This window comes from Lepidothrix coronata, unplaced genomic scaffold, assembly GCF_001604755.1.
Source record: "Lepidothrix coronata isolate B3197 unplaced genomic scaffold, Lepidothrix_coronata-1.0 Scaffold78, whole genome shotgun sequence".
Lineage (NCBI taxonomy): Eukaryota > Metazoa > Chordata > Aves > Passeriformes > Pipridae > Lepidothrix > Lepidothrix coronata.
The window spans coordinates 3,169,885-3,195,208 of NW_016690258.1; the positions used below are offsets into that span (position 1 = coordinate 3,169,885).

Genomic DNA, 25,324 nt, shown 5'->3' on the forward strand with positions numbered 1-25,324 from the left:
GAATGGCATGGCCTGGGCTGGCACCTGGGCAGCATTTGGGGATGGGGAGGGCGCAGAGATGTCCCATCAGGGATACAGGGGGGGTCTGCATGGAAAATTAGAGCTGCCTATGTCTCAGCAGGTGGTGCCCGGGGGTTCGACCTGCTGCTCATGTCCCCCCGTCCCAGCCCCTCTGGGTACCTCAGCCCCACTCTCACCTGGGCACCACGTGTCGTGCTCAGGGGGCACAGCCCATCGATGGTGGCAGGGGGCTTCTCCCTGGGGGCAGTTTTGAGGGCTGCCAAGGTGGAGCTCCAGGTGTCATCCCCATCTTTCCCTTTCGCTTTCTTTTCCCTGTGCTGTGTGGAGGAGGATGCAGGGCGCTTGGAAGCCATGACTCAGCCTCCCTGCGGGGGCAGTTCAGCCTTAATCCTCCAGCAAAGTCCTCTGGGGAAAGGCAGGGCAGGAGGTGAGAGGTGCCAAGTCCTTCCGGGAAAGTCCAGCTTTTCCTCATCCTCCAGCCCACAGCCGGGTTGGAGGAAGGGATGGGACCTCTGCCCACAAAATGTCTCAGCCTTAACCCTGTATTTGGCATGGGGGACAGAGCCTCTCAGCACTTTTTAGCCCCTATGGGACCCCAAAATGAAAACAGCCCAGTGACACAGAGCTGAGGGGGATCACGGAGAAAGGGGCACAGCTGCATGCTCAGCAAACTCATGTCAGAAGAGCTGGAAGAGGATGAGGGTCTGCTGGAGAGGTGGGGGGAGCTGGGAAAGCCCTGCTGGCCCCAACCTCCCCTCACCAGGGACCCCCAATCCACAGGAGTGTGTCCCCACAGCTCCCACAGCTCTGTGTCCCCAGGGCCATGCAGGAGAGGAAACCATGCAATGCCAATCCCCCCCAAACACACAATGCCTTCCAGTCCCTCCCAAGCCCAGTGAAGTGCTTTGAATTGGGCACGGGTGGTCTCAGGCAGCCCCTGTCTCCTTCACCCCNGCGGCCCCGGAACTACATCTCCCGGCGTGCCTGGCGGCGTGGCCGCCCTTTGCGCATGCGCCTGTATGGAAGCTTCCAGTCGTGGCGCGCGGTGGCCGCTGGGTAGAAGACGGGCGGTCCCCTCGACGCCATTTTGTGGCGAGGCAGCGAGAGGCGCTGTGCGGGTGTATTCGGCGTGAGGTGCCGGACAGCGCTGTGCAGGCTGCCTGCGGATCCTAGGCGGCGGCATGGGCTCGGACAAGAGGTGAGCGGAGACGGGAGGGCGAGGGGGAGACGGGAGGGGGGCGGGCGGGCAGGCAAGCAGTGGCGGAGTCGCGGCGGGCGCTTCACGCTCTGAGCTCGGCCCGCTGTTGTGCCGCAGGGTTAGCAGGACGGAGCGGAGCGGCCGCTACGGCTCCATCGTGGAGAGGGAGGACCGCGACGAGCGGGAGTCCCGCAGCCGGCGCAGGGATGATTACAAGAGGTCTAGTGAGGAGCGCCGCGGTGACCGCTACGATGACTACCGCGACTACGACAGCCGGGACTACGACAGCCGAGACTATGATAGCCGCGATAGCCGAGACTGCCGCGACTACGACAGCCGGGACTACGACAGCCGAGACAGCCGTGTCTGCCGGGACTACGACAGTCGCGACAGCCGCGACTGCCGCGACTACGATAGCCGCGATTGCCGCGACTACGACAGCAGGGACAGCCGAGACTACGATTGCCGGGACTACGACAGCCGGGATTGCCGAGACTACGACAGTCGCGATAGCCGAGACTACGATAGAGACTACGACAGCCGCGATTACGATAGCCCCGAGGTGAGCGGGGTCGGGGGGAGCCTGGAGTGGGGCCGGCACGGCGGGGTGTGCGGGGCTGGGGGAACCGGGGCCGGGTACCACCCGGGGCGATGCCCGAGGCCGTGGGGATCAGCCCCGGGCCGGGGCTCGGTGTCCATGTCTGTCCTGGGCCGGTGGCACTGCGGGCACACGCTGCGGGCAGTCGCGGGGGCTAATCCTGGGCGCTGGTTTCCAGAGGGAGCGGGAGCGCAGGAACAGCGACAAGTCAGAGGATGGATACCATTCCGATGGCGATTACGGAGAGCACGACTACAGGAACGATATTAACGATGAGAAAGAAAGCAAGACCATCATGTTGCGTGGGCTCCCCATCACGGTTACGGAGAACGATGTGAGTAGCCGGGCAGGGCTGTGCGGGAGCGGCGGCTGCTGCCATTTTGTTGAACGCTGCATCATGGTGGCCCCTCTCCAGCGCTGCCGAGCTGCCATTTTGAGTCCTGAAAGCGTTTGAACTGTCACTGTTAGAGTGACAGAGGTCAGTTCGGCGTTAACCAGTTTCTTTCAAATGAAACAATCCGCGAATAGTTGTTTTTTCATGCATGTTTGAATGCTTTCTGCAAGAGGGGATTTTAAGCTACGTGCTGTTCGCTGCTTTTCTTTATTGGAGGGAAGAGGCAGGCGTTTGCTTTTTCCCACCGCAGCGAGAGGGGAGGGGGACTGAGACACAGAGGTGGCACTTCCTTCAGTTTTTCTGGTCTTTATTGAGGTCAGAAGTTGTGCCTGATGGGTCTCACACAGACACCGAGCTCCTCAGCCAAGCACAGCCCCGCACAAAGCTGCTTTGTGCAGGCACAGCTGTGGGAGTCATAAAATGGCTGCTGCTGAGCTGACAGAGCAAGTATATGTGAGCTTGGTACTTGCTTATCTGATTCCTTGAATAGAAAGATGTTAAAGCTTTAGGTTTTTTGATTGTAGTTTTTTTAGGGTTTTTTTTTTCCTTCCTTGCTGGATTATTTTGGTTACCAAGCTGTACGCCCACAACTGTTATTTGAGGGTTAGCCCTGTAAAAGCTGAGCTATTCCAGTTTGTTTTCAGGCAGGCGACTCCTCTGCCTCTGAGGTGTTTGTGTGTTGATTGCTAACACAGAGAATGCTTTTGCACCGTTTCTGCGGCGTTTTGTTTTCCTTTTTTTTTTTACTGATTACTTGCTGCCCTCCTAATATTGAATGTCTTAATCACCACTTACTGCTCTAATATTTTCACAAGTGTTTCAGAACACTTTTTGTTTCCGAGGTATTGATATTGTAGCTCTACAGTCGGGCAGTAACTGTAGCATAGTTTATATGAATGTTTAATTGTGGACTCATCTTGGGATGTAGGCAATGCATCTCAGAACTGCTAGTTGTTTTCTTAAGTTAACATTACTTCAACAATTCTAGTTGTGTATGCAATTTTCAACTTTTTCCACATTTTTCATGCGAAAAAGCTACTTGCATTGAAGATACTAATTACAGTCAGCATAAAAATGAGTAGCTTAAGATCAGTTTTGATTCTGCTGAGCAACCTTGTTGTACGTAATGTAGTTTGAATTCTGTGAAAGCTGCTGAAAGACCTTTTGTCTTCTGCTGTGGCATTATAAACTTGGTGTTTCTTTTTCCTCCATGCCTCCCCTAGCAATTTACATTGCCTGTGCCGCAGCCTAAGCAGCTTTATTACAGCTGAAGAACTGACGTGTCTGTAGCGTTTTCTTTGAGGACACGTTCTTCACAAATCTGCTTTATCTCCTGAAAAACTGGAGGGGATCTGTTAGAGGATGAGAACTTCAGCATGAGACTTAGCAATACATTCACCATGGAGCCCTGCAGTGTAGGCTGCTTGTATTTCATTGCCAGGAGCGAGGGATATTTAGATATGCAGGGAGAGAGGGATGTTCCTTTTAAAAACTTGGGGTCAAGCATAGTGTTAGCCAAATCTAGCACAAATTACCTTGGAACACAACATCATAGGGATTCAGATTCTGGATGATTCTGTGGCCTGAGTGAGGATGACAGTTTAGTGTAGCAAAGGGCTGTGTGGGCTCTCTGGTGCTCATCAGAACCCTGTTGGGTTCTCCATAAAGGTTTTCTTTGTCTCTGAGACAGCGCTGAGACTGTTGATGTTTTGTGTACCACTTGTATGTACTGTAGGTTGCTTTTGTGACTTCTAGCTGTCTGCCAAGATATGAAAAATTTAACTGTTTGATCAAAATCTTACGCAGATTCGCGAGCTTATTGAGTCCTTTGAAGGTCCTCAGCCTGCAGACGTGAGGCTGATGAAGAGAAAGACAGGTGAGAGCTCTTAATCCAGTTTTTGACATCACCTTCCTCTTCCCCAGCCCAAAAGAGTATCCAGAATTGTCCCCAAACTGCAAGCACATGCATTACCAAAAAAAAAAAAACAAAAACAAAAACGCCAAAAAAAAAAAAGGGTTTGCCATGGCTAAGGAATGTGGCTTTTTGGAAGACTTATAGATAGCTGGTCAACATGTTAAAAGAAGTCTGTCTACAGGGGGTTTTGTTAACAGGTATTGGTAAGTAATAATAGTGTAAACCCATTTAATAATATGTAGTCTGTTGCATGGTTACCTTTAAACGTGGATTCGAATCGAGTGAAATGTAGCCAGTTAAGGCAGCTTGGTTCCTTGCCATGGCAAAATAACGAGCAGGTCCCAGCAGTTGACGTCGCATTTGTAAAGCTGCTTTGTCATGAAGTAATGAAGCACTTGGAGAGAGATTCGCCTGTTTTAAAGGAACTGACTAACACGAGTATCCCGTCTATATCTGAATGCTGTCTCTAGGTGTAAGCCGTGGTTTCGCCTTCGTGGAGTTTTATCACTTTCAAGATGCTACCAGCTGGATGGAAGCCAATCAGGTTGCTTCACTCACCAAGTCTAGATATTCCTGAAAATGGAACAAGTCTGTACAGTTAAAAAAAAAAAAAAAAAAGGAAAAAAATAGAGGTGGAAGGAGTGGTTTGTTCCATAACAGTGATTTAAAAGACTAAAAGCTTTGTATATATTAAAATTTGTAACAGTAGGACAAAATAGAAGGAGAGAAATATTAGGAGAGAAAATTGACCATTTTGAGCACTCTCTGGTAAAATGTGTCGTTCTTTTAAATGGCTTGGTTGTGATTTAATTGGCTCGTGAAGATTTGGCTAGTAGCCCTTAGAAAATCCTAGCTCATTTCCACTTGGTCTTTCCTTCTCTGCTGTCAGAGAAAGCACCGGATCTCCATGTTACGTAGTTATTAACCCTGAAAGACAAGTGGCTGTTCCCCCACTTAAAGAGGGAGAACTGGCACTTCTAGAGGAAAAAGCATGTTTATCCAACTAAATTAGGTAGAGTGAGTTCTCACACCTGTTATTCTCTGTATTTTGGCTTTTTAGTTAGTGTGACTTCATCAGGAGCCAAAACACAGTAAGAGTCCTCTGGTTTGTTTTCCCATGAGGTTTTCCTGTGGTACTGCAGTTTCACTTGCTTTTGCTGCTTTTGAGTATTCATAACCTGTTTTAACAACAGACCTTAAAAATACTCTCAAAATGAGAAAACTATCAAGTCACTGTTTTCTCTCGCACCTGAGTTTTTGATGCAGAGGTCCTGGGGCAGCATGATGAATAGTTTTCTGCTCTGTTTATGTTATAATAAAGCAATGGCACAGTAATGGGATTCATGGCAGTTCCAGAAGATGGAACTTTTGTGCCTTGTGCTGGAATAACGTTTCACAAGTCCCACACCATGGGTGATGTTCCAGCCAGAGAGCAGCCTTCGGATTCTGTTTTCCTGACATGCTGCTCGGTAGGTCCGGTAGATGCAGTGAAAAGACTTATATCAAGAAATTAATGCTGAGCGCATTTTCAGAAATGAGATTATTTTAATGTATACAAAGCTGTACTGATCCGTAATTTATTGAAATATATTCAAATTCACTCCGGTAACCAGCCACCCCAGTAGTAGGGAAAACGTAGCCTGTCCCCAGCAGCCGGGTTGCTGACTTACATGACAGAATGATGTATTGCAACTATGCCAGCAGCCTTGTTTCTATGTGTGCACATCCAGTGAGTGCTGGGCCCTCCAACCCTCCCTCCTGCCGGTAGGAGCAATGGCTTTGCCCTATTTAGTTGTGCAGAATGTGAGAGCCTTATTCATGCTACGTGCTAGATCTGTCAGACCCTGTTGTCAGAAAAGCCACTGATCCTGACACTCTGTGGTACCTCTGCAGTAAATCAACCTGCAAAAAAAAATGGTTTTTCTGTTGCAATGTCTGGGGTTTGGCCTCTAACACGCACTTCCTCAGACATGCTTCCACCTGTTTGACCAAAATATGTTGATGGCCATATTTTGAAAGGGCATTCTGCATACCCATGCTTGGCAAAGCGTGAGGCTGAGAGTCAAGGCTTCTTAAATAGCTGTAAATTCCTAACTCCTCTGAAGTCAGAGTGAGAGGACATGCTGAAAGCATTATGAACTTTTCCTACCCCTGGAGAAGCTTCGCATGCAGTCTAGTTACTCATTTTGGAGAGCTCCTGCCTGAATGAAGAACACAAACCTCTCGTGCAGGCTTCCAATTGAACCGAGGCATTAGTCAAATGAAACCACTTGAGTTATGTTTCAGTTGATGCCACTTGTAATCCAGCCTTCAAGAAGTCTAAGCAGGGTCCCTTTGGGAGGAATTACTGTATTTTCAAAGGGACACTTCTGAAGTGTGCTTGGAAAAGTAATCCAAATACGGTGGTTAAAAGGTCTGGGGTATTTGGAGTAGGGGATGAAGTGAAGCAGTCACCTAAGGACATGTTTAAAAAGTCGCTCAGTGCTATACCAGCAGTGAATAGAAATGTGGGGGCAAAGAGACTCCTAAAAACGTGTTAATCCTGAACGCAACAGATTAGGACTTTGTCTCCTTCGAGACACTTCCTGGTTCCATGTCAGCGTTTAGTGTTTGGCAGCTTTTTCAACACTCCCTGATTCCGTTTATCTTTGCTCCACATCCCATTTTCTTACTGCCCTCGTCCTCCTCTCTGCAGGATTGGATGGGCAGGGTGTAGGTGGCCGTGGTTGTCCTCCACATCCTCCCCATATGTTGTCCATTTAATTCAGGAGCACTGATTCCTCCGAAGGGTGCTCTGCCATGGGAAAATGAACATTTGTGTCTCGATACAGGAATAATTGAAACCACTTCTTTTGCAGAAAAAGCTGGTGATTCAAGGGAAGCAGATCGCAATGCACTACAGCAACCCCAGACCTAAATTTGAGGACTGGCTTTGCAACAAGGTACAACGTGTGTTTTTGTTGGAGGAAGTTTGTCTTGACTCGGTGCTCTCCACTAGCTCAGTGGTTTGAAAAAAATGACACGTGATTCAGATGCCCTCCTACTGTCCATAGGACGTGGTAGGCATAGCGAGATGAGGGAATGAAAAAGATTCGTAGCTGTGATGGCCACGGAGACAGAGAGACAGCAGTGTTGCCCCCAGAGACACACAGATGGGCATGAGCTGTCCTTGATACTGAATATGAAGTCATTAGATGATGATTAATCTAGTGTCAAAAAGCTGCTGTTCTGCTACAACCTGCTGTGCACTGCTCGTTTAACCTCTCAAAGGTGAGATGATTTAGTAAGATGAAGACCAGGCTGTTCTGTCAGCCTTTAACTACACCTTTTGCCCATAAAGTAAACTTACTCCCCAGCCTGCGTTCCATTGTGCTTTTGAAAGTAGTTACTGTGCCTGGGATTGTACGTTAAAGACCACATGGTTAAAATAACTGATTTGGGATGACTAGGGAAAAAGTAGCTGGGATGTTCTGAAAAGCAGCTGTGGTACAGATAAGGGTGGCTTTTGATGTTCTGGATTAATGTGGTGGGTTTAGCTTTGTTACGTTATTTTGTGTGAATGTCTGAGTTTTGTTATTTTACAGCAACTGCAGCATTATTACAAATTATCCAAGTTCTTATTGGTCTTCTCTTGTTCATCATAGTGCTGCCTCTACAACTTCAGAAGGAGACTAAAATGCTTCCGTTGTGGAGCGGACAAATTTGGTATGTTACCTCAGTCTCTTTATTGTGTTCGATTTTGGGGGAAATTCTGACCTGTGTAGGAAGCAAAGTTTATTGTAGGTCCTAGACTGGCTTGTGAAATTCTGAGCTTGACTGAATGTGCCATGTCCTGACTAAAATATTTTCTCTTCTTACGAAGATTCAGAACAGGAGGTACCACCTGGAGCAGCAGAAGCCGTTCAGTCTGTGGATTATTATTGTGATAGTAAGTTATCTTTGACTTATTGTAGAATATGAAACGTATACATGTGAATGTAAAATGTATTGTAGAATGTGAAATGTACTAAAAGTCCTTCCCATACCTCAGCCTGCCCGCTGAAGGACGTGAAATACTCTGCTGAGCCTTAATGTGTGCACTGATGTTGTACCTCTTCTCCCCAGCCATCATTCTCCGAAACATTGCTCCTCACACGGTAGTGGAATCCATCATGACTGCCTTGTCTCCGTACGCATCTCTGGCCGTCAACAATATTCGTCTTATCAAAGACAAGCAGACCCAGCAGAACAGAGGCTTTGCATTTGTGCAGCTGTCGTCTGCCATGGTGAGGGCCTTACTCATGCACTCAAGAGAAACAGCAGGTTAACCTGCTTTTCTGGCTGCAGCATTTAGAGGTCTTGAGCTGTCTGAAGGACTGCCCCAGATCTCTGAAGGTTAATGGACATTCAGGGTTAATGGACATCTCTGAGGGTTAATGTCAGAGCTGTTCATCAGTAGCTGCAGTTTGAAAGAAGATGGCCTGGGATTTTTTGTTCACAAAAATTAAGATCTGGGGCATATCATGTGGGGGAAGGTGCGTGGAATTAGGCTTCTTCCACCTTGAGAAAGGAGGAGGAGGCAGATGTTGCTCTTCTCTGCAGCATCCAGTGGGAGGTTGTGGGGACAGCAGACATATATTGTCGAGTATACATAGATAGGACAATGGGGAACAGTCATAAATTGAAACATGGGAAATTGCAGTGAGGTACAAGGAAAACCTCTTAAGTTTTCAGGGAGGTTAGGTACTGGCATGGGGTCCCTGAAGAGTGCTGGAGTCTGTGTTCCTAGAGGTACATGTGGCACTGAGGGATGTGGTTTAGTGGTGGACTTGGCAGTGCTGGATTAACAGTTGGACTCGATGATCTTCAAGGTCCTTTCCAACCTAAATAATGAGTCTATATACCAGACTTGATCAGCAGTATGATCTGTTTGGATCTTCTTCAGTCAAAGTGGAGCAGGTTGTTGGACTTAAATGGGTGCCTGATCTCAATCTTGCTGGCCTCCCGTTTGGAGTAATTTGGGGCTTTATAAAGCTAAGATTTTGGAATGTTTTTCATACTGAACAGCCCATGGAAAAGCTCAGTATATGATCGGTTGCACTGTGCATGTGTATAGCATGAAGAAATGGAGGTGTTCTTATGACTTTAGCTCTTTTCAGCAGCTGCATGTGAAAAGGTGGAGCTTTGGGAACTTCTGAATCCCCCTCAGTAACCTGCCTTTCATAATAATGAGTATTTCTTATTGTAGGATGCTTCTCAACTGCTGCAGATTTTACAAAGTCTTCAGCCACCGTTAAAAATTGACGGCAAAACAATTGGTGTTGATTTTGCAAAGAGTGCCAGAAAGTGAGTTGCAATAGCAGTCGATTATGGTTTTTGGTTTTTTATTCACACTTCCCCCCCCTCATTTATATTGGAGGTTTATTGTTGTCACCCAGGCTTTTATTAAGATTATTCTAAATTATTCTAACTCCAGAGTTTTGTTTCCCTTATGTATCTTGTGTTGCATGCATCCTGCTTTTCACTGTGTACAAGGAGAGTGAAAGCAGTATTTCCCACCTCCCCTTTTTCCAGTCCTCTGAAGATAACAGCATAACTGCTTGTGTGCATAGCACACTTGTTTCCTTGGAGACCCACTGACTTATTACTGACTGTACAATAATGAACCTGAAGTTCCTTTGCTTGCCAAGCAGTGCTTTGGCTCATTCATTACATTCAAAATGTTTTATAACTGCCAAGAAATCCACGTGTAGGGGCAGACGACCTCCTTGCAAAGGGAGACACTTCAGAACGAAAACAACATTTACTGAGATGGCTGATTTTTGTGATTGCAGAGACCTGCTTCTCCCAGACGGTAACAGAGTCAGCGCCTTCTCTGTGGCAAGTACAGCCATCGCTGCAGCTCAGTGGTCGTCCACTCAGGTATGACTTGGGGGCTGTTGCTCATAGACCACATAATTTCCCTGCTGGCCACTTGCCTGATTGAATTGACCAGTGGCAGATCTGGCTATGACACATCTGCTCTGACAGTCAGTTTGGAGCCTAAGCAGTGTTGAAATTCTTAAATGCAGTAACTTACCTGTTCCTGACAAAAATCACCTTGCTTGAATTTCAGCCACAGACTGGAGAGGGCAGCACCCTTGACTACAGCTACCTCCAGTCAGGACAGGATGGCTACTCACAGTATGCTCAGGTTAGTAGTGGAGGTTGTGCTGTAACCAGTAGGTTGTTGTAAATTGAGTATCCACTCACCTTGTGTTGTCATTCATTTCCCTTTTTAGTATTCCCAGGATTATCAGCAGTACTACCAAAATCAAGGAGTGCTGGACACAGACACAGCTACCATATCAGGTAGTACTGATATGTAATTGTTTGTAATGCTAATTTTGAAATAGTGATAGTATTTTGCCTCAGCCTTTATGTTATTTTGCTGTGTAAAAGGAGACTTGGCTTATTTTGCTTTCGAGGCGTCTGAGGTTGTGTTGATAGAGAACTGTAACAGATTTGTTGAAGTGCAACTGCTTGTGCAAGATGAGAGAGAAACCTCTGTTTCAAACTGTTGGCAAAGGCCTTGAACTCATGAGAACAATGTGAGCAGCTCTAGCAAGTGTTCAGCACTAGCGTTGTCAGAGGCCAGGAATTGCTGACTTTGGGAACAGAATATTTCCTCCCGAAAAGGAAACTATTCCTTGTCTGTGTAGAAAATACTCACTGTGTATCTGTCTCCTTTTGAATGCTTATTGCCTTGTTTGGCTGCTCGAGCTGGAATTAGGAGCTGAAACTATAAACAAAGTAATTTTAGCCCTAGGATGCAGTCTTGTTTTACAAATTAGCGGGCTTACGCATTACTGCTCTCTGTTGGCAGGAGCTCCGGTCACTACCACCACAGCTGCAGTTGTGTCCCAGAGTCCTCAGCTGTATAATCAGCAGACAAACTCACCTGACTCTCCGGTAATTACAGCACTGATGAGTCCTTGCTGTCAAAGCCAGGGTTATGTGGGATATAGGCTCAGCTGTAGCCTTTGCTTTTTAAAGTGAGTGGTACAGAAAGTGGCTGAGTGTCCATGGCTTAGTCACAGTGCTTGTGTTTGCAAGTCACCTGCCATTTGTTTTCTGTGATCGTTTTGCTCTTTGGTGAAGGTGAGTGCCAGGTGTCCTGGTGAGGAGGAGTTGGCTGTTGTAGCGTGGGGTGGGCTGCTCATGCCTTGGCTCGCTGTCCTTGTTTTCTTGCGCCTTGGTGACAGATTTTCTAACGGAGGTTGCCGGCTTGGGGTTTTTTTTCAGACACAATCAGCACCACCTACCACTAGCACGCAGGCACAGGCGGCTCCCCCGACTGGCGTGGTGCCTGGAACCAAGTACGGTAAGTGCTCGGGAGCTGCTCGTGGGGACAGGTTTCTGTCACTGTGTAGCAAGAGAGGGACTCGGCTCTGGCCGAGTGCTCTGTCACCGTGTGTCGTGGTGAAGCTGCCCCTGGAACGCGTTCGCTGCACGGTTGTTTAAGAGCCCTTTACAGACGTGTCTGCCGTCGTGGCTGCTAAATAATCTCCGAATTTTACCTGAAATGTAGAAAGATACCTGTCTGAATTCGTCTGGAACGACCATGTCCCACACTTTAATTTTTTTACAGCTGTCCCTGACACTTCCACCTACCAATATGATGAATCTTCAGGATATTATTATGATCCTATAACAGGGCTCTACTATGATCCTAATTCCCAGGTAAACACAAGTTCTTCCCACATGTCTTAACTGTTAAGGTCCATTAGTTTCCTATCTCTCATCATATGAGTGACATTTGAAGTGCACAACATACCAAATGTTGCAGATAACTCTCGGCAGTGTGTGTAGAGCTGGGACTTGACTTCCCCCTGGTATAGCCCTTCATTTTTCTTTCCTTTCCTTAATTTTCCTCCAAATTTGGCCCGTATAGGATTAGCACTTGTCACAGCCACTGTAACTGAGCTATGTCGTTGCGGAGTGCCCAGCAAAGTGCACCCAGCTCTGGGCTCTGGTGGGTCGTCTCTTGGGAGAAGCAAAAGGTTCTCCGTAGTGCTGTTGGGCAGCACCGCCTGTGTTTGGGGACAGAGGCTTCAGCCACTTCCTGTCTTTTGACTCCTCTGTGGAGTCTGCAGAACTTGTTTGGACTCTACAAAACGCCTTCCCGTGTGATGCAGTAGTCTGAATCAGCTTGCTTGGGTTCTCCCGTGGACACCGAGCTCATGTGAGTTGTTTTAAGTGTCTGCCTCTCCTTCCCCCTGGCAGTATTACTACAATGCCTTAACCCAGCAGTACCTGTACTGGGATGGCGAGAAGGAGACGTACATGCCTGCTGCAGAAGGTGTCACGTACCAACAGACAGCTACCACAACCACCACCAAAGAAGTGAAGGAGAAGAAAGAGAAGCCTAAAAGTAAAACAGCTCAACAGGTAAACGACAGAATGGGATCACAACGGGGGTGAAGTGTTCTGTGGAATGTGATAATAGTTCTCCTTTTTCATGGCAAAGGAAATCCTAGGTTATTAAATGGGGGTACATGCCTGCAATTTGCAGGCATTGTAGGGGGCTGAGGAGAGGTGGAGTTGGCAAGGCTTCAGTGCAGAAATAAGCTCTGCATAGGAGGAGTGCTTATGGAATCCTGCCAGGACCAGTGGGAGTATAACTGAGCCGTCACTTAGAGGATTAGCTTGATAAGAAGGGTTTGTACAGTAAAAGCAGCAAGCTGCGGTATCTTTGAACACTGTATACAGGGAAACAGCTGCACTACATCCAGTGTGCTGGGATTTAAAAATAAAAGGTAGTGGGTTGACTTCTTCTGAAACTGCTTGTGAGATTGAATGTGTGTCATAAGAGATTGATAGCTGTGAGGGAAGCTGTGTGAGCAAACCACTCGGCATTTCAGATTGCTAAAGACATGGAGCGCTGGGCAAAGAGTTTGAACAAGCAGAAAGAGAACTTCAAGAACAGCTTCCAGCCACTGAGCACCAGGGAGGAGGAGCGGAAGGAGTCAGCAGCTGCAGATGCAGGCTTTGCACTCTTTGAGAAAAAGGTGAAGGCGCCGGCAATGGTGTGTGGCAGGGGGGTGGTGTGGCAGAGAGTTCAGTTCTCATGATGGTCTTGTCTCATCCAGGGAGCTCTGTCTGAGCGACAACAGATCTTGCCAGAGGTGTTGAAAAACGGGGATGATGAAAATCCGCTGAAGGTGAGTGTGATACCTGGCAGAGGTGTTACCAAAGGTTACTGGTAAAGCACTGGAGAGGAGCTCTAGCAGATACTTGCTTTCCAGCCTGCATGTCCATGATATCACCTGTAAAAAGTGGTGGTTGCAGTGATGACAGTGCAAGTGCAATAGGGTGAGTGACTGAGATACACTGAGAAAGGCTGTGATTCCTTCTAGCCTCAAGAGCTCAGCTGAGGTTTTGAGGTTTCTAAATATGGTGTACTTAAAAGTATTGTTTGGCTAGTGGAAAATAAGTCTAACAGCAATGTAGCATGTGGTTCTTTTGAGCTGCAGTACTATAAAAATGTGGGCCATTACTGAATAGAACACGGACCCTTGCAACAGAGGTGGCAGGGAAGTCTGAAATACTGAACACTACCTTTGCTTCAGTCTTCACTGCCAAGGCCAGCCCTTTGGAATCTGCCCCAGGAGAACACAAGAACTATCACTGTAAGGGTGACTGAGCACTGGAACAGGTTTTGTAGAGAGGTTGTGGAGTCTCCTTCCCTGGAGATACTTAAAGATTGTCAGAACATAGTCCTGAGCAGTATGTGCTGGGGGACCCTGCTTGAGCAGGGAGGTCATTCTAGATGGCCTCCAGTGGTCTCTTCCATACTTACCTGTTCTGTGATTTCATCCTTAGCAATGGGAGAACAATGCTCCTCCTGTGATAAACACACATCTGCTGCCAACTGTTGGCACTGCCCTTAATGCTGTCCTTCCTTTCCAGCGTGGCCTCGTGGCTGCCTACAGCGGTGACAGCGATAACGATGAGGACTTACTGGAAAGAATGGAGAATGAGGAAGAGAAGCTGACTGACTGGAAGAAGATGGCTTGTCTGTTGTGTAGAAGGCAGTTCCCAAACAAAGATGCTCTGATTAGGCATCAGCAGCTATCTGACTTGCACAAGGTATTTGCACTATGTGGTCAGGAAGGTACTTGGATGCCATAATTCAGTGTGTAAACCAAAACCACGATGCGTATTGCTGTTTGGGAAACTATTAAAAATAGGTGCAAGTGGATTGTTGCTCTCCCAAAATTCAGCTACTTTAAAAGAACTGTTGTGCACTTCATGTTGTTAAAGTGAATCTCTTCTTGTTTCAGCAAAACATGGATATCTATAGAAGATCAAAGCTTTCTGAGCAGGAACTTGAAGCCTTGGAGCTGCGTGAGAGAGAGGTCAGTGTTGAGATGAGCAGATGAGTAGCTAATGGAAAACCTGCATAGGTGATCTGTTGAGCTCTCCTTATCCTGACACACGTCACTCGAAATAATCCTCGTAAGCCAACCCCTTCTCCGGTCAAGGTTCAGAGCTGCCCTGTTACATGGAAAAAAGTGTCCCATAAACCACAGCTATTGCTTAACAGGGAAGGGTCATTCCACCTCCAGCTCAGGGCTGCCAGACTGGGACCAAAAACTTTCGAGCCTCTTCGTACCTCAGTATCCAGGGACTTGGGTCTGGGGTCCTGCTGTCTGTGGTTTTAATTTTAGTGGGCTACAATATATAGCTTTCTGCAGCAGCAGGCATTTAGCTGACTCCCATAGCTCAAAGATGAACAGAAGTGTCTTGGAATCCATGGCAACTGTGTTTGCTTTATGCAGATGAAATACAGAGACAGAGCGGCTGAGAGGCGGGAGAAGTACGGCATCCCAGAGCCCCCGGAGCCCAAGCGCAAGAAGGTCTATGACGCTGGCACGGTGTATGTATCCAAAGCTGCTCACCCATGGCTTCAGTGCACGATGAGCAGTTGGGTTTACTCATCTCTTCTTCCTGCAGGAATTACGAGCAACCCACCAAAGATGGCCTCGACAACAGTAATATTGGCAACAAGATGCTGCAGGCCATGGGCTGGAGGGAAGGTTCAGGCTTGGGAAGGAAATGTCAGGGCATCACAGCACCCATTGAGGTAAGAGGGATGTCTCCTTGAGAAGGTTTGGTGCTTTTCTTTCTTTTTAACCAGAAGCAGTTGCTGCTCAAGATCTCTGGAGGAATAAGCTCTGCCATTCACAGTAAAGCTGCCGCTGTTCACGTTGGCTCTTGCGCCCGTTTGTCCCATCAGGTGCTAAAGCAGAGGCAGGGCTGTGCTTCCTTCCTTTGGCACTTCACTCCTGAGGGTCTGTGACAGTGGTACCCCAGAATGGGCTTCGTCCTGTTGCCTTTCCTGGCCTTGCATACGCTGTTAGGAACCGTTCTGTGCAGTTTCATTCCTGCTCCTGTTGGGGTGGGGTCAGAGTAGCGTGAAGGCGGTGAACATGAGGTGGTGTGTGTACTCTGGTCTCCTGTGTCTGTGTTTATGGCTGTGGGGATCCACACGGGAACTTGTGAAGGTTGGCTGGACTGATGGAGTTTTTTGGCAGTGCTCATGGTGGTGTGGCCACTCACTGCAGAGCTGAAACATGTCTCTCTTCCCCTGCAGGCCCAAGTACGAATGAGAGGAGCTGGCTTGGGAGCCAAGGGCAGTTCCTACGGCGTCTCCACTGCGGATTCGTACAAAGATGCCGTGCGGAAAGCCATGTTCGCCCGCTTCACAGAGATGGAGTAACACCTCTGGCCTGCGAAGCACTTCGTTGTTAGCAAGAACTGACTGTTAATCTCTGTAGCCTTGGTGACCTGGCTATATTCTGGTTTTGGTTTAGAGCTGACCATTTCATTCCCTTGGACGTTGTTCCCTGCTCGGCATGTAACACTTCCATGAGCAGATTGTTTGAACTGACGCAACCTCATGCTGGAGAGCTCCTCGTTAGACCAAGGGGGACACTGATCTTTGTACGGTCATGTATATAGTGTAATGTATTCTGTGTTTTAGTGTGTTGTCCAGCCGCTGCTCCTGCCCTCTGGAGCAGCAGCAGGACCTGTTAGCTGTGGTTTCAAACAGTCTCTTCTCTCCTTTTGTTGTATTGTCTGTCTTTGTTTTTTTGGAAAATTTTCCTGTACATTTTGTATGATACATCTTTGTATAGACTTTTTGAAGACTTTGATTCTAGTTGCCAGTTTGGCTCATTTCCAAAAGAAATACATCCAGAAATTATCCTATTTCTGTTTGTTGGTGGGTGAATGAAGAATTAAGTTGCCAATGCTGCTTGTCCTTTCTGTCATTCTACTTCTTGCTTGACGAGACTTCATCCTGGAGTCTGCTCCACACGGCACTCAGCTCGCCTCCCTCCTTTTATCCCTGCACTGCGCCTTGTTACCAGTGTCTTTCTCACAGCTCCAGCATGGATGGTGGCTGGTGGAGTGTCAGATCTCTGTGTAGCCCTTCCTGTCAGAGCTGTAGGAGCAGGAGAGAACCAGCAGCAGTGTCTGCAGCTTGTGGTCCTGCCCAGGAGCCTCTGCTGGCCCGGTGGGGGGCTGGAATGTGTGGCACCTGTGGGGAGGTTCCTGTGCTCCACCTCAGCTTCCTCTGGCCTCCCTGGACACAGCGTGAGGAGCTGCTGCAGGCTGGGTGACAGTGAACCTTGTCCTTCCTGAGGTGTCCTGCAGCTGTTCAGTTACTGCCTTCCTGTTCCTCTGCCTGTGTTGTGCCTGCCTTGTTCATCCTGTCCTCTTCCCAAGAACCAAGATAAGCAGGGCAAGGCTCAGCCCTGAGCTCTGCCTTTACCGATGCTCTTGGCTGTGGGTCTTGCTCAGCCTCCACACAGAAGCTGGGGGTGGTCTTTCCTACTGTCCATATGGGCACAGGAACAGGTTAGGATGAAGCAGGAGCAGCTTCAGCACTCGCTCTTGGTGCAAGGCCTTTCTGTGGGTTGAGCCCAGCTCCCCGGGGCTGCTGTTTGGGATGGGGGGAATCCCGTTTTGCCGGCTGCTGCAGCTGCCTCTGCACCCTGTGGCACGGTCAGGCTGCTGCCTGATCTTTGACGGGTGTCTTGGGGTGATCTGAGGTGGGGAATCCCTCCACCCGTGCCTCAGGACTGGGACCTGAGGGGTTGTGGTCCCTGCCCGAGTGCCCGGGCCGTGCCACCAGGTGGCAGGCGTGGCCCGGCTGTGACAGCCAGGCTGTGACAGCCCTGTCGTGGCACGTTCCCTCCGTGCAGGGCAGCCAAGCATCGCTGAGGCTCCAGGGCAGGGGATTGCAGCTGGGCTGCGTCCCAGCGTTTGACATCCCCCCCTTCTGCTCTGCAGAGGAAGCCGGGTGGCTTTAAACCAAAGTGCCAGCTCCCTGCCTCAGCTTCCCCCCAGGATCACGGGAGGGAAGGCAGGCCTGGTGCAACTGCAATGGGGATGGCTGTGGCAGCTCTCTCATCTCTATGCCCCGGCTGGCAAAGCAATGAAGTGCTTTGCTGCTCTGGGCTGTAAATGGGGCAGTCTGTTTCCCAGCAGGTGGGCTCCGTGGGTCGATAAAGTGCATTTATGTAGCTCAGCTTCTTGCCAGCCCATCGATCCCCTTCCCAGCACATCATCCTGATGAGGGGTGATACCCTGGGCACAGGGAGGAGAGGGCCTGCAGTGGATATAGCACAGCTTTGTCCTGGCTCTGTCTGGCTCCTGCCAGGCTCTCCCTCTTTGCTGCAGCAAAGTGCTACCCCAGGGCCAGAAGCTGAGCCAGCCCCAGCCAGTATCTCCAGCAGAACAGTTGCAGTGGGGAGCCAGGAGTGTGCCATGGGAGCACAGGGACCCCACTTCCTGCTCCGAGGATAACTGCTAGAACAGGGTGCCCAAAGCAGGGCCCCTGCCTGGGGCAAGGCTTTAATGGGGTCCTGGGCTCGCAGCCAACCCCACTTGGTGGATGGTTTAACTTGGTGGAAGGTGTTGCTGCTGGGCACCGAGGGAACAGGAGAAGCTGTGGGGATGTGCAACTCCTCTAGTCCCAGACATGCTCCGGAGCCCCATGCCAGGCACCGGAGCAGGGCATGGAGACACTGCCGCCTGCCAGCACCCGCACTCCAATTTAGGCAGCACAGCGTGGCTGTTCGTGACTGAATGTGCCATGGCCCACTGCCTTCAGAGGGACGTGGTGTCCCTGCCTCCCTGGGGACCGACCTCTGGGGGTAGGAGGAGAAGCCAGCCCCAGAAGTGTACTGTGAGGAGGCAGGATCCCCTCCGGAGCAGAGGGGAGCTCCCTCAGGCACAGCCTCCCACCAGGGCTGGGCAGCCAAGCCTGATCCTGATGCAGGGTGGCATGGCTGAAACGCCAGGGGTCTAAAGCTGGTCCCACTAGGAATGCAGAGGGACATAGTGTGCTGGAGAAAGGCTTTTGCAGCCGGGCAGTGGTAGGAGGAGATACAGAGCAGTCCCTGGCTGGGCAGAGCTGCGTTGCACTCCTGTGCCTCAGTTTCCCTTTTGCTGAGCAGCCAGAAAGTCTCTCCTCTGTGGCTGACAGTGGGAGATCTCGTAAAGGCACCAAGCCCCAGAGCAGGCTGAGACCCCAGACTCTAGCTGGGGACACCCAAAGGAACCCTGTGCCCTTTGCAAGGGGCAATAGGCACATGAGAGCAGAATTGCAGCCTGGGGCTCCTTCCAGGTACGGGGCAGCTGCAGAGTAACTTCCAGGGCCTCGGCTCCAGGAGGACTGCAACTACAATATGCAGAATCCAAGGTCCCTGTTGGTGTGGTTTTAAGGTTTGGGATTTTTCTGGCTGGCTTTCAGCATTATTAATAATAAAACTCCTGAGCCTGATATGCCCTGGCTTCCCAGGAGGCCTTGGGAGCATTGTGAGCTCCTGCATGCTAATTGAAAGGAAACTGGCCAAATTGTTAGTGTGAACAGCTTCTCTCCTGAGCACTCCTTAACCGCTGGAGTTAACAACCCATGGCAGAGCTCAGCACTCTGCATGGCCAGCCCCAGACTTGCCTTGCTCGCTTGCACAATCACTGAAATGCTGCTGGCAGACAGGAAAACATCCCTGCACTGCTGGTCAGGGCTGCCAGAGACCCGGGGTGCAGGTGACCAGTCTGGAGCCCCCACTGCAGCAACGCATGCTTGGGGTGCTCACAGGGGCTTGGCTGGGCCTCAGGGCTTGGTGCAATTTGGGTTGGCTCTCCTGTGTTTCCCCTCTGCCAAAAAGCCTCCGGTGCCCAGCAGGACAGGCATGGAGAGAGCCATGACCCAGGACCACCTTGGCTGTGCGTGTGCCGAGTGCCAGCCAAAGCCAGGCACCCACAGCTCCATGGGGTTTGTATCCTGATGCCAAAAGATGATCTAGAACGGGAGGTGGTGTTTGCTGCCATGGGAGAGCCATGGGGGGCACAGGCACACACGTGTGTGTGTTTATGCACCTGTGCACACATGTGCTCATGCTTCCCTCCAGTGCCTTTCCCCACCTGCCATGGGGGATTTAACACGGCTGCTTCCCCTTCCCCTTCATGGTGGTCCATCCTCTCCTGAGCTACTAGATGTGTCTGTACTACTTTGAAATTGTCCTGGAATAGCTTTCCCTATTTTACCCAAATGTCCCATGACCATCTGGCTCTGGCCTCAGCCATGGGGCTGTGGTGGGAGGATGGGCAGGCCCACAGTGTGGCATCCTGCCAGCACATCATGGGTACTGCTGTGGTTCCCCTGCAGCCCACCTGTTTGCTGGGGGGATGCTCCATGGACAGGAAGAGAGCAGCTGAGGGGGAGGGTGAAAAGGTAAAAAGGCAGCTCCTTCCCTGAGGGAGTGCTGGCACCCTGCTCCAAACGATGCCAGTACCCCCTCCTGCCCCATGGCACAGAGTCCCTGTGGCCCTGGACAAGTGGCCATGTCACCCTGGCCAACCTCTCTGCACAGTCCCACAGTACCAGGATGGGTGAGGAAAAAAAGATGTGTCCCTCATCCCTCGGCTATTTTGACCAAGAGCCCAGTTCTGGCTTGGGGACTACACTGTCCAGGTTTCCCTGCTGGGGAGTGAAAAAAGATGGTTTTAATTGACTCGCCATCTGCAGCAACATGGACACAGTTTGCAGCCTTGGGGGTTGGAGTGGGGGGGCTCTGTTGCTGTTGGAAGAAACCAAAACCAGATGGGGGCTGGGATCCCGGGGCCTGGGACCTGCGGCTGCATCCAGCATGGTTATCCCTTGTCCAGGCAGCTCATGCTGTCCTGGGCACTTGGACACCTTCCAACGCCTGGCTCTCTCAGGAGAGATGCTCCAGCCTTGCAGAAATGCTGAAACAGGCTGATTTAGAGGGTAAAGAAATGGTTTTCCCAGCAGAGACTCTTCCCTGCCTCCGGCAGTGAGCCGTCGATCACCAGCCAGGCAGCCCTGGAGCCGCGGAGTGCTGGGTGGATGCTGCACAGAGCCGCAGGCAGTGGAGGCGAGCCCCGGGGGGAGAGGGCGAGGGGGGCTGGCCGGCGGGACCGAGGGGCCGCGGGCAGCTGGGTAAGGTCGTGTCAAGGCAGAGAGGGGGGTGAGCAGCTCGGATTCTTTGCCAGGTGTGGGAGCAGGGGGCCCGCTCACCGTCTCTGCCGGGAGGGAACTTGGATGGGAGACGATTTCATGTCGAAAACGCTTTCACAGGAATTCGTCACCACTTACAAATATCACTTTACCTCCACCTTTTTTTTTTTTTCCCTTTTAGCGGCAACCAGATCTGAGGGGTGCGTGCATGCAGGTGTGATGGGGAAATGGGGACTGGGCCCTTTTTGCTACAGTTCCTAAGAAAAATTTATTTGGTGCTTGTTCCCCTCCTCCGAAGCCTGGTTTGGGGAGAGAAACTGCTTCCTGCAGCAGGAAAAACCGGGCAAGAAAGGGGCTATGTTTCTCCCTGCTTATTCCACTGTGGTCGCTGAAGTGTTGACCCTGTCCTGGGCACCCCAAAACATCTGTGGGCTCTGGAAGCTGCTTAAAACCCACCTCCCCCCAGGTCCATCCCTCTCCTCGGCGGGATGTGCCCGCAGCATCATTAGCGCTCGTCTAGTCACCGCCGCGGCTGCTTGAACCCATTTGAAATGCACTTGAAAAGGGCGGATTTGATGGGAGGAATGTGACGGGTTTTTGTTCTCCGAGCCCCCCGGTTGAAGCTGCTCGTAATGAAGAGCTGTGACTTTCACTCGGGTTATTTTGGGATGGACTACTTTTTTTTCCGAGCTGGTGGAAGACCATCAAAGCGGCGCTTTGAAAAATGTCCCAGTGTATAAATAACTCTGCTGAGAGCAGAATAACGCGGGCTCCCGCGCGCGGCGCGCCGAGACGAGGCAGACGGCATCTGCCGTGCGACGTTGCATTATAAAAAGGAATTATTCATCCCTTCCTCTAATTAACTGGGTACTGCTCACCCGCGCAGGAGCGATGGCCCGGCACAGGGAGCGCTCCCGGCCATGCCAGCAGAGCGGATGCTGCTCCCGGGGCCCCTCCGTGTATCCCCCCCCCAGCCCCACCTGCCTTCCAGCACCAGCAGTGGGTGGGAGCAGCAGGCTGGTGCTGCCCTGTCAGGGTGGAATGGCGAGGTGGGCGAGCAGGGAAACCCGAATCTCTGGGGGACTCACTATCACTGGAAAACACCCGATCTGCTGCCTTGCCAACTCTTCCACTGAAATCCAAGCAAAGGGAGCAGGATGAGGGCCAAGCCCTTGGCATCCTGATAGTTTATGGCTTTCAAGGCTGTGTTTTTTGATGCCCGGGTCCTACTGGGGGCCAGGGATGTTGCGTGTGGGAACCCCCGAAGAGCAGCCTGCAGCCACAAGAGTCACACGGATCTGCTGGAGACTCTGAGATGCACGGTTCAGCCACACCCAGGGGTGGGTTTTCAGGAGATACTGGAGGAGTAGGAGCAGCAAAGGGAACCCCGCAACCCCCACCCCACAGGGAAGCAGCCATGGTGGCAGCAGCCAGGCAGGCTCAACACCACGGCTGTGCCCTGGCAAGGACACAGTGGTTGGGACCTCCCAGGAGGGAGACTAATTTTAGGAGTGCTCCGGAGGGGCTATTTTGGACCCTTTGCTCTGCGTGAGTCACCTGCTATTTTTCGACCCCACTGGGGCTATTTCCGTGTCAGTGATTTACACGGACTGGGACAATGCTGTTGGCACTTGCCTGGGGGCTTGGAGCCCAAAGCCATGCTGGATGCACAGCTCACCCTCTGAGCAGGGTGCAAAGAGGGTCCTCAGGCTGCCTGCTGGGGCTCTCAACAACTCCTGCAGTGCCAGGGATGCCCACTGCAGGGTGGACCAATCTGGAACCCATCCCACCTCTCTGACACCTTCTCAGAGGACTGCATGGTTGGGCTTGAAGCCCGTCAGTCCTCTTCCTCCAGTGCTTCCCAGGAGAGATGGATGGGCAGAGTTTGGAAATGGTGGAGTGGTCATGCAGCTGGTGGCTATGGAGAGAGAGATGTCCCTGTCTTGGGGAGTGCCCGGGGCTGAACATCCCGGCTCCCCACTTTACTGGGCTCCTCCCTCCCCAAAACCTGCCGCTTCGGATCCCGCCAGGCAAAACCTGGCTGTTTCAGGGTTGTCAGAGCAACGTGATGCACCTTTCAGTTACCACGGCAACCTTGACGAGAAGTTTTTAAAATTCAGGCAAGGTAATTTCTCCTCACGCTACGATTTCGTTATCGCTTGGCTTGCCATTCCCCAGGGAAGCGTCATCCTGCCTTGCTCCTCCGCCAGCAAGGTGGGATCTTGGAGATAAGAAGCGCGGAGCTGTGAGAAGGGGGAGTGAGCGGGTGCCCTCCCTGCAACCCAACAGCAGGTCTGGCCTCGGAGACGTGGGCTGGTAATTAATGAGCATGGTGGGGGGGAAAGGTGATGAGCAGCACCCTGAGCCTGGGGAGAGCAGAGACAGGAGCAGGAAGAGGAATGAAGGCAAGGGTGGATGATGAGGTGGGTTAATGGGGCAGAAGCAGGGATGAAGGCGAAGGGATGATGTCTGGTGGATAGATGGGGGAGAAGAAGGAATGAAGATAGGGATGGATGGTGGGGTGGATGCCTGGGTGAGTTGGATGTGTCGGTGTCCAGATGGATAACTCCAGCTACTAACCAGTTGATGGATGAAGAAGCTGTCCTGGGGTGGGTTGCAGGCCCTTTGTAATTCCTGAGGATCACACACTCAAGAGCAGGTTGAGCTGCTGTCCCTTCATTTCTCTCCATGAAGAGTACAGAACTGCTGTTCTCCACCATTCCTTCATCTCCTGGCCCCTGAGACACTATAGATCTCTCTTGTACTGCCCTAGACCCTGCAGGAGTAGGAAGGGGTCCTGTAACACCAACAAAGCCTTGGCAGCCTTGTCCAATCCAAACCCCTTCCTGCCCACCCCAGTTCAGAGGAGAAAGCCAGGACTGATATTAGGGTTGGAGGGTCAGTGAAGCCACAGGGTTGAATGTCCATTTTGGGAAGGGAAGGGAGAGTCAGGCACAAACACAGGGCTGCTTGTTATCCTGTCTGCACTGCCCCATGGGCTGTTGAAGAGCGCATGGCCCCACGGAGCCCCCCCAGCCCCAGCCCATATGTTGTTTATCATAAAGAGCTAACAAGCTTAATTAGGGATGTGTCTGTGATAAGGTTCTCAACTCATAAACACTCAGGTCCCTCTGACAGGAGCCCAGCAGCTCCTGACTGAGCCTCTCGTCAGGGAGCAGAGCGAATCCGGCCAGGGGGATTCTCACTCCGGAAGGTTTTATTCCGCCTGCAGCACTGGTGGCTGGGGCAGGGGGTGCAGGGCTGCAGTGATGGAAGGCAAGGAGGAGGCAGAAGGCAGAGAGGGGGTTCTGCTCCAGCAGGATCCATTCCTCCCTTCAGGACAGGCTCTTGCCCCACCATTAGGTTTCAGAGTGAACACTTACTGGAAGTGATAGAACAAGACTTTCCCAGCCCTCGGGATGGGGATGCCCATAGCAACAGCCAGGTTCCAAGGGGGGATCTGTGGACATGTCTTGTGAGGACATGGCCCCCCAGGGAGAGGCATGGCCAGCAAGAGAGCAGAGGAGGGAGGCGGAGAGTGGGAGCTCCTGGCTATGGAGGCGGTGAAGGCTCCTTTCCAGCTCTCTGAGCTTCTCTAGCGAGAATCTGACAGCCCTGAGCAAGGCTCCCCGTCCTTGTGGGCTGTTGGCACAGGCTCACCATGCTGCTGGGAGCCGGCTGTTCTGTCCCCTCTGCTGCATGTTCACTCTAGAACCTAATGGTGGGAGCTGAGGGGGCAGCTTTGGCAGCCAGGGCATCCTCACACTGTGCAAGTTGCATCAGCAGGGACACATTCCCGGTGGAAGGTGCAAGTGAGGCTCCAGGCAGGATGCAGCCAGGTCCAGGTCCAGGGCTTGGTACCTGCTGCCAGGCCCATCCTGCCAGGTCTGGCAGATTCATTCCTCCACGCAGACAGGAGCAATTCACGCTCCCTGGCTGCTTTTGCTAATGGAGCCGGCCCTGGGTGAGGGCTGCAGCAGGTGGGACTCGCATCTTCAGCCATCTTTCCTTGGGACTCAGGCTGTCACTGTCCCCTGCGGGGGCTGCCATCAGCCTGGGGGGACAGGCAGCATCTTGTCACTGGTACCTGCTGCAGCGCTTTCCTTAATGACAAGCTCTGCTCATCTGTCCCCTCAATTAACTCCGCTGTGCCAGCTCATTAGGCTGCACACGCTGAGAAACACCGCAGCAAAGGGATGCTGCAGTCTCACAGGCATGCAACACCCGCTAGAGATGCACAGGGAGATCTGTATGTCTGTGTATCTCCCCACAGATGCACTCGCTCCTGAGCACACACGTTGCTGACACACACACATGTGTGCCTAGACACGCACACACTGCTGACCACATGTGTTCCAGCAACACCCACACGCACATCCCCGCCTGCTCCCCAGCTCCTGCTCTTTCTGCCTATTGCAGAAGCTGAAGGCAGAGGAAAGTTTTGCAGGGAATGTCTGCTGTCTTTGGACTGGGGCTTTGCCAGGCCCCATCCCAGCCAAGCCCACCCTGAGCCAAGGATCTGGCAGTGGGGTGCATGGGGCAGGATGCTGCCTTGGCACCCGTGGCCCACCCCAGGCGTGTCACTGCCCCCCCTGCAGCCAGAGGACGTGCGGGCAGAGCAGCCACGTCTCGCACATCGGCCCTGCCGGCGGGCTCTTGGCCTCGGGCCGGGAGGGCAGCAG

The 25,324-nt window shown here is 51.4% G+C and overlaps 1 protein-coding gene across 1 annotated transcript; it reads left to right on the forward strand.

The window, feature by feature from the left end:
• The first annotated feature begins 1,071 nt into the window (after positions 1-1,071).
• RBM5 (RNA binding motif protein 5) lies at positions 1,072-16,401 on the forward strand. Its single transcript, XM_017819970.1, has 24 exons — positions 1,072-1,219; positions 1,337-1,781; positions 1,996-2,151; positions 4,018-4,087; positions 4,597-4,670; positions 6,985-7,068; positions 7,771-7,831; positions 7,989-8,054; positions 8,231-8,391; positions 9,354-9,451; positions 9,940-10,027; positions 10,221-10,298; positions 10,387-10,456; positions 10,971-11,056; positions 11,390-11,468; positions 11,736-11,827; positions 12,371-12,535; positions 13,009-13,155; positions 13,237-13,308; positions 14,057-14,236; positions 14,431-14,505; positions 14,929-15,026; positions 15,104-15,233; positions 15,744-16,401. Exons 1-24 carry the CDS (start codon positions 1,203-1,205, stop codon positions 15,867-15,869), a joined length of 2,718 nt encoding a protein of 905 aa, XP_017675459.1. The 5' UTR covers positions 1,072-1,202; the 3' UTR covers positions 15,870-16,401.
• Positions 16,402-25,324: the final 8,923 nt, after the last annotated feature.

What these genes read in the sequence shown, in the direction of transcription:
- RBM5 (XM_017819970.1), top strand. An exon ending in CTCAGTGGTCGTCCACTCAG is followed by an intron (nt 10,028 to 10,220) that starts GTATGACTTGGG and finishes CTTGAATTTCAG; the next exon opens with CCACAGACTGGAGAGGGCAG. An exon ending in ATGATGAAAATCCGCTGAAG is followed by an intron (nt 13,309 to 14,056) that starts GTGAGTGTGATA and finishes CTTCCTTTCCAG; the next exon opens with CGTGGCCTCGTGGCTGCCTA.